This window comes from Amblyomma mixtum, chromosome 3 (genome assembly GCF_055824585.1).
Source record: "Amblyomma mixtum isolate Tamu chromosome 3, ASM5582458v1, whole genome shotgun sequence".
Taxonomy (NCBI): domain Eukaryota; kingdom Metazoa; phylum Arthropoda; class Arachnida; order Ixodida; family Ixodidae; genus Amblyomma; species Amblyomma mixtum.
In genome coordinates this window covers 121,343,428-121,357,678 of record NC_143014.1, presented here as the reverse complement: position 1 = coordinate 121,357,678, position 14,251 = coordinate 121,343,428, and the positions used below count along the sequence as shown (strand labels likewise).

General features: G+C 40.9%; 1 protein-coding gene across 2 annotated transcripts in view; it reads left to right on the top strand.

The window, feature by feature from the left end:
- Positions 1 to 13,993, top strand: part of Papss (3'-phosphoadenosine 5'-phosphosulfate synthase) — a 54,934-nt gene extending 40,941 nt beyond the window's left edge. For both annotated transcript variants that reach the window (XM_089580983.1, XM_089580982.1), the window contains exons 4-12: positions 29 to 167; positions 1,565 to 1,683; positions 2,008 to 2,233; positions 3,156 to 3,361; positions 4,772 to 4,903; positions 7,223 to 7,352; positions 8,828 to 8,970; positions 10,819 to 10,944; positions 12,641 to 13,993. In XM_089580983.1, coding sequence (XP_089437109.1) covers positions 29 to 167; positions 1,565 to 1,683; positions 2,008 to 2,233; positions 3,156 to 3,361; positions 4,772 to 4,903; positions 7,223 to 7,352; positions 8,828 to 8,970; positions 10,819 to 10,944; positions 12,641 to 12,880 — 1,461 coding nt within the window. In that variant the 3' untranslated portion in view covers positions 12,881 to 13,993. The remainder of the gene's footprint in view (positions 1 to 28; positions 168 to 1,564; positions 1,684 to 2,007; positions 2,234 to 3,155; positions 3,362 to 4,771; positions 4,904 to 7,222; positions 7,353 to 8,827; positions 8,971 to 10,818; positions 10,945 to 12,640) is intronic.
- Positions 13,994 to 14,251: the final 258 nt, after the last annotated feature.

Below are 14,251 nucleotides of genomic sequence, written 5' to 3'. Positions count from 1 at the left end.
TAAAAGACACAGCTGTGCTCTTTTTCAGGACCGTACTATGGCCAGGGAAATTCATGAGCAGTCTGGGTTGCTCTTCATTGAATGCTTTGTGGACACACCATTGGAAGTATGTGAAAAGAGAGACGTCAAAGGTCTTTACCGAAAAGCTCGTGCGGGGCAAATTAAAGGCAAGTTTTAAAAGTATTGTCTTCGAAATGTCTGAGGCTCGTTGTGGCATTACTGCTGCCGTGAACGTTTAGCAGAATGCTCATTTCCATCCTTTTACAATATGTTCAGCTTCCCTAGCGAGGCTGACTATAACAAATCTTAAGCTTTTATGTGGAGGAGCGTGCTTTATTAGTTGTATGTAGCATGCTTGAGCTGTTATGCATTTCTAAATTACTATAGTGTTAGCAGATTCTAGTAACCAGGCAAGGCAAGCGTAATTTTTTTTCTTGCTTTTTAGTTTGAATTTTGAAGAGCTTGCGCATTTTGTGCATTTCATTTTCTACTTATAGTTACCCGTTAACGGGGCCACCATATGGCCTTTCACTGTTTTCAGCTACAGAGTGGATATTTTCATCATTGAACTTGATGTGTTATATTATTGGGGCTCTTTGTTTCTGAGTAAAGCCTGACCTTTCACTGTTCCCACACCCCAAGCAAGAGTTGTCAAAACTGGATTCATCCTAATTTCTACCTTGAAGGCTGTCTTTTGGAAAATGTGAACTGGCACCTAGGCAGTGCAAACTGCTGCACTAGTATGGTGAAGATAGTCGTTATCCCAATCCATTTTGAAGAGCTCCTCCCCTCAGTTAATTATTGAAGATTGTAATATTGCTTTAGCTCTTGTTGCCCGAGACACAGCTTCAGTTCAGGATGAGCTGGAATGGTTCCCTGACACAGTCTCAGGTATGCTGAAAGAATGCTTACACAGTTTGAGTATGTGCAGTAGCCCAGCAGGTTTAATGCGTACACAGAAATGCCATGAATGCAAGCAATAATGCATGTGAAAAAAAGAAAAAAATCTTTGTGCAGCCTTTTATGGCTTGTTTAAAATATTTGCATGCCCCACAGGATGTGAAGGATCGTAATAACTCTTTTCATGGGGAAAAATAGCTCAAGGAAGGAAAGAAAACTACGCTTGTGGACGTACCTTCGTCTGGGGAAAAGTGGCACTGATGAGCACCCTATTGCCCCACTCCATGAGTGTGCCTACTCTCAAGGCACTTGATCACATGACCACGCGGGTCAGACTGTCTAGACACACACACACTGGCCCCCTCGCCCACCTGGACAATATTCTCGCTGGCCAGCAAGTGAACTTGAGTTTTTGGTCATGACTTGCTGCACCAGAACCGTTTATACCGCTGATCATTGCAAAACAGGGGACTGAAGGGAAAACCTCCAGGATAAGCATACCTATACCTCAGTAAGAACCTTGTAAATGGCAACCGGTTTTTGCTGCTGGAGTTCTAAAGAGCATAAAACCCCGAAACAAAGCCCTGTGCATAGCTCGCCGCTTGACCAAATCAACTTTTTGCAAGAAACTTTTTTTCATTTATATTGGTTACTTGTTCTGCAGGTTTCACTGGAATTGATATGCCCTATGAAGCACCTGATACCCCTGATCTGCTGATTAAAGCAGGCAAGGACACCATTAAGGACTGTGTACAGCAAGTGGTTGAGCTCCTCAGAGAAAGGGTGAGGAACCAGCTTGAGCTGAGAATGTCCCCACTGAAACCAAGCATGTGTACCATAATCATTGGCCAGATTGTATACCTTAAAGAGTCTGCTATTGGGAAAATATCATCATGTAGCAGGAAATTTTCTAGACTGCTTTAGCAATCACTTAAGGTTTTATTTGTGTGGTATGCAGATAGTAAATGCCTCTTCGCTAACATGCTTATGCATGTTGTTTCTTAATCATTGAGCAATAAAAATAGCCTCTTTCAAATTGTCCCTTCCGTGACAGTGATTGGAAAGTTATTCATTAGGTTTATCGGGCAACTGGTGGCTTCTCTACAGGGAGTCATTCCCGGCAGCGTGGTGGACTGTGTCAAGGAGCTTTTTGTGAGCCCCGAGCGGTTGCCAGCTGTGATGGCAGAGGCAGCGGAACTACCCAGTGTGGAGATCTCCAAGGTGGACCTGCAGTGGGTTCAGGTGCTTTCTGAGGGTTGGGCCACACCACTCACAGGCTTCATGCGCGAGGCTGAATTCCTGCAGAGCCAGCACTTTGGCTGCTACCTTGAAGGTAGGAACAGTTTGCATGAACAAGGGGTAAATCACCTTCAGGTGCTGTGTCCACATATTTGGATGCAACGTGAACAATCGGATCTCTCCTACACAAGGAGAAATTTCAACGAATGGGGTCTGAAAATTTGCACTGGAGACTTAAAAATCTTGGGCAGAAAGATATCTATTCAGGCATGCAGAATAACTGCAGCAATATTTTTTTTTTTTAATGGACTGCTGCATATTGTAGCTCTGGTAGCTCTGCAGGGTAGGTCTGGTATGGCTGGGTAAACATCGATTTTCGTTTGCTTGTTTTGCAAGCGTAAACACCCTGCAGTGCCTTAAATGTGTTGATTTGTTTACATAACGACTTATGACAGGAATGAGTCTAAACAGAGTGTAACTGAGACCTTGAAAATTGTGTTGAGTCATGATGTGGACATGTACGAGGACCCGACAGAAATTGCATAATTGCTCATCTGGGTTGGTTGGAGTTTTTTCTATGCAATCCTGGCATGCTGCTTCCAAAAATCTGAAGTTATGAGAATTTCCCCACACTGGATCATAATTTCCACCTGAAGAAAATATGGAACGTTCGAGCTGTCGTTTTATATTAAGTTATATGGATAGACACTGAAGGAACTTCTCTGTACTCCATTTGAAAGTTGCAAAAGCTACGGTTTAGCATTCGTTTGACATCCGTTATGAAATTTTTTTTCTCTAGATCTTACTGTGAAGGCATGCAGTAAATATAGGTCAAGAGAAGTAAAAAAATAGTTTGTCTGCAATCTTACTAACAAGCCTCTTTGGTATTCCATTTACCTCCAAAACTTAAATGTTAACCTCCCTGCCTTTCCTCTTATTCCTCCTCCTTCTCCTCCAAAATTTAAACTTAACTTGTTTTGCTCATTGATGGCTGTTGTGCGCTTGCTTTCCAATAGGTGGTGTTACCAACCAGTCCATCCCAATTGTATTGCCCGTGACGACAGAGGATATGAAGCGCCTAGAAAATGAGCCAGCATTTGCACTCAAGCACAATGGCAAAGTTTATGCAGTTCTACGTCAGCCTGAATTTTATCCTCATCGCAAGGAAGAGCGTTGCTCAAGACAGTTTGGAACCAGCTGCCGTGGGCATCCATACATTAATGTGAGCACTTTTTTTTTTTTTCAATTGCATCTGCCATAAATCGGCTTTCATTTGCTTCCTGTTCTTAAACTTTGTAACATCTGCATTACACTACCCTTATAGTTATGGTTATCGTTCTTTGAGATTTTGAATTTTACTGTTTCATGGACTAGGATAAACCGAACAGGAATAGAGGAGCAAAAACTCGCAACTTACACCCTGCTGCAGCAGCCTTGTTGACATCGGACTTCTCGGCTGTCTTTTCATATAAAATTAAATGCTGTAATGAACTTCTGCTTTGATTTGAATGTTTGTTTTGAACCTATATAAACAAGGAAAAGCAATAGTTTAATAGCATTAATTTTTATTTGAAAAGACAGCCATGAAGTCTGACGTAAAAAAGGCTGCCACAGCAGGGCAAATCCAGAGCGTTTATTCCTCTATTCCTGTTATATCTTAAAGGCCATGTCTGTTAAAATAATTTGCATCATGTGTTTAAATTCTACTGTTGAGAAAATGGGTATGACACGCTGCAGAAGTGGTCCATATGTACGGCCCTGTGTTTCCAGGTGAAACCTGGTTTTGTCCGATTCTTGCATCCTGAACAGATTTCTTAAAATTCAGGTTGAACTCTATTTCTACATGAAAATTCGCTTTCTCTAGGACATGTTTTCGAATGCACAAAGTTAATGACCACACACAAAAATTAGCCGGCATCTTTTGCATGTCCTAAAGAGGTGTTTTAAGTACACTAATTATATTAAGCCACTTTTGACGCCTGTTATTCATGACGTGGCTTCATTTGAGAATAAACTTGAAAAGTATGTTTTAGAAGTTGGAGACCAAAACACAGGAACTGACCACATTCTTATTGACATTGTTGCCTCATTCTATGCTAACAATGTTCTGCTCAAAGGCTATTGTGCATGTACAATAATCGTTGCAAGGTCGAATGAATGGTTTCATAGTCTAGAGACGAAGGCAGGCAGGCGATGGTAATGCACACAGCGAAATAATTGTTATAAATTAGGTGAAAAGAGTCCGACCAGCCATTTCATAATCTTTATGAAAATGAGCAAGAAATACAGCATTTTATGTCCTGCACAAAAAAGAATGCTCATAGTATAAATTCTGTTGTAGCAAATTATCGCCCAAAAAACCCTGGATTATGGAGCTTTCTCCTGAACAACTGAATTTATACCTGAATTTCAAATGAAAAAAAATCTGCAGATTTTTGCCCCCCAAATTCTAGAAAAAACTTGGAAATGGAAAGGCCTGCCTGTATGGAACGATTGCACGGAATTGCATATTGTTCAGGTGTGCAGTCATGCAAGCTTGCAACAAGAGCTAAGTTTATAGCATGTTCCTTGTGAATGCATGTACAATGCGTGTTCCAGTTGTGGTGTTACAGCATGGTCCTGTTCTTCCTAGATGATCTATGAAAGTGGCGACTGGCTTGTTGGAGGTGACCTTGAAGTTTTGGAGCGAATTCACTGGGATGATGGGCTTGATGAGTACCGGCTCACCCCAAAAGAACTTAGGAAAGCATTCTCCAAGCTTGGGGTATGTACTTTCTTCTTTTACTTTGGCATGTTTGGATCATGGTTGAAGGTAGTATAAATGCTACTTTCTATTGTTGCACTAAACTGCAGCCTTATGTGCATTCAATACTCGTTAATTTTATAGTAGTACCCCTTGCAAAATCCTCAATTGTAAAACTGTACAGCTGTTCATGTGCTCTTTCCACAATGCATACTTCTAAAAGCCTGGACCCAAAGGTTGCACTTGCTTGTTACAATAGCCAAGTTCACCCATCTTCCCAGAGTATTTGTGCACGGTACATCTCTGTTGTGTTGACATGCTCTCTGAAATGTGCAGGTCTGCTTAGGAGCAAATAATATTGAGAAATGTTTAAGACCACAGAGCCCAAACCGTTTGGCATATTATCTTTGTTGCATCTGGGGCCATTGTCTTTATGTGTCAAAGGGACCAAATATGTTGAAGAGCCTAATCTTTTGTATAATGCTAATTAGTATGCATGTAGTTTAGAAGAGAATTTCTAGCCATTTAGGAGGTCTTGCTGCGACAAGTGCACACTCCATGTAAAACCACTGCATCATTTACATCTGGGCTAGTACCTGGCTTCCAGAAATTGTCATGCTATTAAGTGCTTTTGGAAAGTCTTTGTGGGCTAAAGATGCTACCATGTATAAATTTATGCTGTAAGCACTAATTACTAGCAGTCTGCAGGGGTCCACTAATGCCAGCAGACATGTTTGGAATTTACAACACAATGTACAACACAGAAGCACACATGACACCTCCGCTCGCAGGCAGAGTTACAAGCATAAAACTTTCACCATGTACATCTCACTTCAAAAGAACACATCACAATCGCATCACATCATTAAAGAACGAAAGAACGCATCATTTGATGTCACACTCACAACATCGCTCGGTAGTCTGTTCCATTCTCTAATGGTTTTCGGAAAAAAAGACATTTTAAACATGCGGCTAAGCTGACTAGTGACAGACTGAGCAACAAGGGGTTCACTTGTTTCGGATTCTGGCGCATCCCAGAGGTTACCAGAAGTTTGCTGTCGCAACTTTTTGTGCGGGAAGGCAGTGCAAGCGAACCACTCTCATCTTTGGTGGCCGCAAACAGTGATGCGGCGGTGCCGATCTTCCCAAGCCTGCCTTGCACACACCTGTGGGCATGCTGGTGGTTTGGCGCAACAGGGAGCATAAAATGAGTAAAATGAGCAGGGAGTGTAAATGAGTAAAATATATAAACACACACATATACACACGCACTTTAAATCCAGGTTATAAATTAGGGGTGCACAAATTATGCGAGAAAATACAGTACTACAGAGTGCCATTTTGTAAACAGTAGTATCTGCATCGAGCACAGTAGCTCTATGCAGAGGCATGTGATGCAGCCTGCCAAGTCAGGCTGGATGCATTGGAAGAGTGCCCAAGTGGCTACAGCTAATTAGCAACTATTGCAGCCACTGACAGTGTGACTAGCTAGCCAGGGTGGGCTGAACTGAAGCTGCATATGTAATGTCTAGTTTATTGCGTACCTGCAATACTTGGCCATATTTGCAGTATCAAGGAAAGAGCTGCTTTTTTTTTTTTTATTCCAACATCATGATTCAGCAAACACTGCACTTTCTATTGAGCGTCTGTCGTAGCTTGTGCAGCCACTTCGTGCTTTGGTTCTAATTGTGAAAATTATTTGAAAACAAACTTAGAACTAATCAAATAACTCACTTGTTCATTAGTGTAGCATGCATGGTATTTACATTCTTTTGCTGAATCTTCATGCATGCAATAAATGTATTGTGCCATTCGAGAGTGGATGAAATTTTTCATGCTCTAGAAGATGATTTTAACTAGTCGAGCTTCGTTATAACGAAATAATGGATAAAACAAAGGAATGACTATTCCCCTTGGAAGCTCGGCCAACACGGGCTAAAAATGAAGCTAAGCAATTGCCAGGCCCTTTCAACTTCGTTATAACAATGTTGTTCATCTGAATCTTAATCGTGGCTGGCAGGATCACAGTAGTGCATGCCCACAAAAGTGAAGCCTCAGAAAAGATTCATTTCCTGGCAGCCCGAGCATACAGCCATGAGCTAAGGGGGTGTGCTCTCCATTTCCATGGGCAGCCTTCACAGTGCACCCCTCAGTGTCAGGCCATGCCTCCAGGCAGCGAAAAAAACTTAATTGTGGCTTTCATGTTCCAAAAGCTTTGTGGAAATCTGTACATGGCCTTTCGAAATTGCCACATGGTTGACAGCAAGCCATTTCTGTAGTGTAATCTGTACAATCAACATTGCACATGGGTTGAGCAGAAGTGTTATGTTTGTTTTGCAGGCAGATGCAGTGTTTGCATTTCAACTGAGAAACCCTGTTCACAATGGCCATGCATTGCTCATGCAAGACACAAGGAAACACTTGACAGAGAAAGGCTACAAGAAGCCAGTGTTGTTGCTTCACCCGCTTGGTGAGCTGCTTGAGATACAAATATTGTGGTTTACAAGCATTGAGGGCAATATTGAAAAGAAATGTGGGTGCTGTAGAAGTAGTCCACAATCAGCTGCTGCGAGGTATTTGGAACCAGAGGTAATGAGCCATTGCAAATTCTCTATTATAACAGTGATGTAGCAGCTGTTTAGGTGTTTATTTCACTAATGCCTGTGTTGCATGGGCGGCTTTTCAAGACAAGTGTTGTATTCTTGGAAAGTTTTAGGTTGCCATCCCATCTAGATTTTTTCGCTCTGTACCATGCTCCTCACTACACGTATGCACATTTGAAGTATGCATTATAACTCTGAACCTGGAAACATTTCCTTTCTGTGTATTTGAAAGAATGGTAGATCAGAGCTTAAATTTCTTTTTCTTTATTTATGCTTTTGAAGCCCTTGTTGTACCTTTTGCAGTTTGAAATGCAATTATGTTGTCATTTCCAGTGAAGCCCTGATTCAGATTTGACTTATAATCTGAAAAGCTACAGTTCTGGCTTAAGTTAAGCCATTTTTTACAAAGGTAAACATAGCGTTTCAACTGCCAACTAACTCTGTTCGAAACTGTTCAGGCACTAAAGTACAATGTTACAAATGCAGTTCAGTAGTATAAAGTACAAGGCAATAAAAATGGAGGTGCTGTCTTGAAAACAGAAGAAATTTATTTTTCCCGTTATCATCTTTCCTGTTGATTTATCATTTGTAAGAAGCTTTGTTTTTATTGTGCCAATAAATATCTGGTGTCAGCATACATTTTATCACCCAGCAACAGTAGAGCTGGGAGTAGTGGGAGGTGTTTTTTTTTTTTTCTGCGTATTTTCGCTATCCAAATTTAATTCTGCCTGCTTTTACATCCAGTCATCAAAAAGGGCCTATTGTATGGCAGTGTATCTACATATTTATAGCTGTTTAGGAGTTCATCTTGCAGCTATGATATTTGACATAAAATTAGTCGGAACTAATGAAATAACATTCTCAGTATGAAGATAAGTTACATGCAAAGTGCAAAATAAACATTGAATCTTGCATGTTGTAGTGTGTTTCAGTAAGTGTTGTTAGGTAGTCTGCACTTACTGGATATTTCTTGGTAGTTCTGTGGAAAGAAAACAAGAGACAGACTGTCTGCCATCACCACAAGAGGCACATTGCTCACCTGCCCCAGTAGGATAGGTATAAAAAGGCAACAGAGAAAAGCTTTATGAAGAAACTTTTTTTTTCCGTGTGCGATGAACCCTCTTCCCAAATTGATGGCAACTTTTCTGCTAGAGAAAATGTGGGTTCGCTACGCAAGTAAATATGGTATTCATGCGATTATACACAAAGGGTTTACCAGGCCAACACTGATTTGCCACAAAGTGTGGCACATTGAAAATGTGAGGTACCCACTATGTCACTAACTGTGAAGTCATGTAACCTGATTCAGGCAAGCTGGACATATGCTGTGCTTTCTTTTCAGGTGGGTGGACCAAGGACGATGATGTGCCCTTGGCAGTCCGCATGAAGCAACACAAGGCAGTGCTGGACAGTGGTGTTTTAGACCCCAAGATGACTGTGCTGGCTATTTTCCCATCTCCCATGATGTATGCTGGACCCACTGAGGTAATTAACTAATGAAATATACAGATGAAGTGTAATAGTGAGAGGTGAAGTGAAGTGACAAGGTGGAAATTGCTTTGCGACAGTTGGAGGGGGAAAAAAGGTATTGTAGATGTTTCACTTGGTAAACGGCTTGTTATTTTAAGCAGATGAAGTGACCTTGCGAAACAAAAGTGCTACAATAGTGGAACTATTTTTTTGTTTCTACTGCACCTAAACTTAGTTGCAGGACCCGACCAGCTTTAGAAAACATCTTTTCTGCCTTCTTAGGTAATCGTCTTGTTGACAGCAAAAACAAAAGGCTACATGAAGACAATAAAGGCAAGAGGACAAGCACTGATTAACAACTAAAGCCCTAAAGTAGGAAAAAAAAAGAACAATTCATGTATTCGCCTTCCTTATCTGTGCAAAGCAAAACTAGAAAATGCAAAAATTCATGTCATCGGGGCTTTTTCAACAAACATATCATGCTATTCAGTAGCAAGGTTGGCCTTCCAGATGCTTTTCTTCTCTTCTCTTCTGCTCCTCCCCCTTCTGTCAACCAAAAGAAGTGTCAGCATTCTGCTGATCTAATTGTTGATCCCTGTTGCAGAAAATGATATCCATGTGTTTGAGTAAAGGCTTGTAGCTGCATGATCTGCATTGCAGAAACAGGCGTGAACCTGGTTCTCGCACAGCATTCGCTGAATGCATGACCAGCATGTCCCTAAATGGCTGTATTTCGCAACTAGCGACTGGTCAACATGTTCACACATAACAGCAGCCTAGGGGGCAGAAAGCATTCCTTTCAAAGTAAAGTCCGCATCCACAGTTCTTATTTTGACAGACCCTCTACTGCCAACGCAGATTGATTAAGATTGCTTTAATTTCTATGCTGTGATCACAGACAAAGCGTGTTCAACATGACAACACACTCACTATTGCGATCAAAAGTTTACAGGGTGCATGTGTGGATGCAGTGATGCAATCCAGCCGCTCAGATGTGTCAAGGTATGAGAGGATGTGCGTGCTGTATATCTGTTGGTAACAACATGACGTGACTGGGTTGCGAGGCAGAGCTACATTAGTTATTTTTTTTTACAAGGACACGCACCCCATAAAACTTCCAATCACGATAGTATATAATAGGCATTTAGCACCATGGCATGTATGATACTATTCAAGGCGAAATTCTAGAGGCCCGTGTGCTGTGCGATGTCGGTGCACATTAAAGAACCCCAGGCAGTTGAAATTTCTGGAGCCCTCCAATACGGCATCCCTCATAGCCTGAGTTGTTTTGGGACGTTAGACCCCCATAAACCGATGATACATTTCAGAAGAATTGTCCAGTGCTAAACATGAATAGAGATAGTATTGCCTGGCACTCTACGAAACATGCGGGGATTTATCTTGGACACTTCCTACTTTTTAAAGCTAATTTGTCAACACTGCGGCTGAATATGCAGACGCATACTGTCACTTGCCATTTCTCTTATAGTATTACCAATGTTTACCACATTCAGCGTGTTGTCCAGCCTCTTCGCTGTGCCATGTAAGGCACACATCTCTCCTTAACATGTGGAACATGTATTAAAGGTGTGTTGCTTAGATCTGTGCCAAGCGCTCTGCTTTATGGTCATGCGTTTGAAAAAAAAAAAGATGGTTAAGCCGTGGTGATTTTAGCTATAGCACAAGTAAAAAAACTGTCATTTGTTAATAAGTTAGCTTCTGTACTTCAGTACTTGGTGCACTATGGAACCTTTTTATAAGTATTCACTGCTGTTTGCTTGAGATTCATCATTTTACTGTTGTACAACTGTTATTTTCACATTTCAATTGAAGCACACCCTCTTTCGCGTGCTGCTTGTGCAGGTTCAGTGGCACGCCAAGGCAAGAATGGTGTGTGGCAGCAACTTCTACATTGTAGGCAGAGACCCTGCAGGCATGCCACATCCTGAGACAAAGCAGGACCTGTATGACCCAACTCATGGCGCAAAGGTATGGTGTGCTTTGCTCAGACTCGCAAGGACCTTTCTCACCATACGTGTCTTTCACCTTAAGGGGTTATGCAGCTTTGAAATCCCCAAAAATGGCCAAAAAATTGATTTTCTGAAAATTGTTGTGTCTGGTTATATCCGTCATTTTTTTATGCTGTTCCGAAGTTTGATTCCTCTAATCAACCGGGAAATACTGTAAAAAAAAAATCATGAACTGTGCCAACTCTGCATTGCAGGGAAACACCCGAATAATGAGTTTTTCTCAGGTACGGTTTTCTGCTTAGATACTCGCCTTGTGGAGCAGAGTTCTTCATGACTGTTTTATCTGTTTTGAGCTCGTTTGTTTTGTTGCACTCCTAGGACCATAGTGCAGGTCGGCTTTCTTTGTTATGAATTTGTTGTGAATTTTAAATTCCTTATATGCAATTTTTTTTCTCACTCTAGATATGTCAGCAGGTGCTGCATCACAAAAAATTCAAAACCAAAATTTGTGTGTTGTTAAAAAAAAAATTCTAAGAATGTCTTGGCCTGTAGCATGCCAATAGGCGCGCAGTTAATGTTAAACCATCCTTCTGCCGCATTTTTTGAACTCTGCAGCTTTTTCGCAAGATTCAGAGGAAAGATATATATTAGAAAACAATTTTCTGGAGATATAACAGGGAAATTTTCATGAAATTGTCTTAAAATTCTAATATGCTACAAAAAATTTCATGTAAACACATCAAGAAATAAGTTTTTACTGAAAGCAGTGTTCCCCCTTAAGTGTAACCATCGTATGCTCTCGAAGAACTCGCGGTATTGTATTGTGTGCAAGCTTTCTCAAAAGCATTTTGGGCAAAGTTTTTTTTTTTTACTTTTGGGGCTACTTCGTTGACATCACTGGGTGCTGTTTGTTTGTGTCTATGAATAAAAACTTTCACATAAACCATTGTCATCCCTACCAATGTCATCTGAGTTTGCAGGGTATGCTACCAGACTGTCATTTTTTATTTTTTAGAACAGTATTTTTACTGTCTTTATTTCTCTTTATTTCACGTCCTCATGCAACTGCTTTCTCTAATGGCACACCAGTCATATTCCTTAATTTGAAAGGCCACCGAAAGTGGTGTGTGAAATGTACACAGCTGATAATGCGGAGAATGGTAGCTAAGAATGTGTGCAATGTTCGTTTATTTCAATTTTTTTGTAACCAACTTGTGGCTCAGCGCAGTGGCTTATTTTTGTTTTGCTTGTGTTGTTTTGTGTTGCCAGCATATTTAACCATTAATTTCTGGAAAAGTTTTGCACACACAACTCTGGCATTTTTTTCGTTCGGAAGTACAGTCAATAAGCTGCAGTTTGATGCATCACAATGCGCAGTGCATTTGGCACTTCTTGAAAAAAATTTTTAATTTAAAATGCTCAAAATCTGTCATTTTTTCACCGTAGTGAGAGAATTGAGATGTATGTGGGTGTCTATGAATATTCTTCAGTTGCGATGTGTGAATGAAACACTGGGTAAAGTTTTGTAACATGTGGAGCATGATACTCCGAGAATGGGCTGTGCTGTCTTGCATCAAGCATTTTGTTTGGAAGTATAGGTGTTGCATTTTGTTGGTGCCTGTATGACAATACGTGGCTCTGCATTCTAAGAGTAGATAGACCAGAATGACAACACTGTTATCTTGTGCTTTCTTTCTGTAAATTGCATTTTGCAGGTGTTGACGATGGCTCCCGGCCTTACACAGCTTGAGATCATCCCATTTCAAGTGGCCGCCTATGACACAAAGAAAAAGAAGATGGCATTGTTTGAGCCTGAGCGGAAAGAAGACTTCCAATTCATCTCTGGCACCAAAATGCGCAGCTTGGCACGTAGTGGTCAGGAGCCACCAGCAGGGTTCATGGAGCCATCTGCCTGGAATGTCCTGGCTGATTACTACCGCTCTGTAACGAACTGATGTATAGCCTTCTTGCTACAGTGTCTTTCTTTTTTTTTTTCCATCTCCCCTCCTTCAGTTGAGTTTCAAGTTTCAAGGTCAGTTCGACACGACATTGCATTCTTTTTACGAATGTTGGTGCTTAAAAAGTTAATGCGTAGTGCGTGCACCGCATAAAGTAAACGCATTCACTATGTTTTGAAGTTTTTATACCGGTCAAGAGTGTTTATTTCACCGGTGGCGGTAGAAGTATGTTCCTTGAAAAGAAGCTGAAGGAGCTGATTTTAGTTTATTTTTAGGAGTTTTATATGGAAGCAGTGTGATGGCGAAGCAAGGAATGTGCCTCTTGGGAGCTTAACTATTTTAATCCCCTAGAAATGATGGTAGCGATTGTGGCCTCCGAACAGCTGTGAAGTATGAATTCGCCTTGTTGATGTTGATAGGCATATTTAGATTTCTTTTACACATGCATGCTGTTTTGTTGCATTTTTTGTTATTGTTGTACTCGGAAAAAAAATGTATTTGCTAATATTTTATATACATTCTTCTTTTGTATTACCGCTTGCTTAATTACCTTCACATTCTGCATGGTGCTCAAGTATAAACTCTGTGACCCTCTGAGAAGCTTGGGAACAGAAAAGGGGCTTCATCTTTACCATGTAGTGCAGTCATTTTTTGTAGTCAACTGGGACCAATGTGCTCACTGTGGCGCACAGCATGGCGTAGCAACTTCTAGAAATTAGGTAGTAAGCAAGGTATTGTGGTTTATGTAATATGTGTGTACACTTTTTTTTTACTCTTGTCGACCGTGTCTAGAATACTGTGTGCATCTTCCTTGCCAGCATATTGATCACGCATGTAAAGAAATCGGTCCCATTTGCTTTACCCAAAAACTTTGAATATCACCAGCAACGACTTCGGTGGTGCAACAGCACATGTTACACCTAAACAGAACGTATTGTGATCTTTGTGCAATTTTCACCACTGTATTGTTATTGAAGAAGTTTGGTTTGTTTGAAGATTTTTCATATACATGTTTTAATAAAAGCTGTTTTAAAATACGTAGTACTGGTGTACATTCTGGCAAATTCAGTGCTGGTCAGAGAACTCTTTAATAAAAGTGTTCAGAAGATATCTTGCAGCTTTCTGTGCAACTCATCTCTCAGCAGGATATCCTTGTTAAATGCATTTAAGTTCAACACAAGAGCTCTCCTTGTATATGCCAGCAATGGCATTGCCCGGCCCATTTGCTTCACTGTGCAGGGGCATAGCAAAGCTGGATAACAGCAATTGTTCCATTGGAAAGGCACAGTTTTTTTTTGCCTCAGCCCCTTCCCCAACATGCACATGTTGGCATCCAGCGCCGCTTGCTCTGCAAAAAAGTTTCGTCAC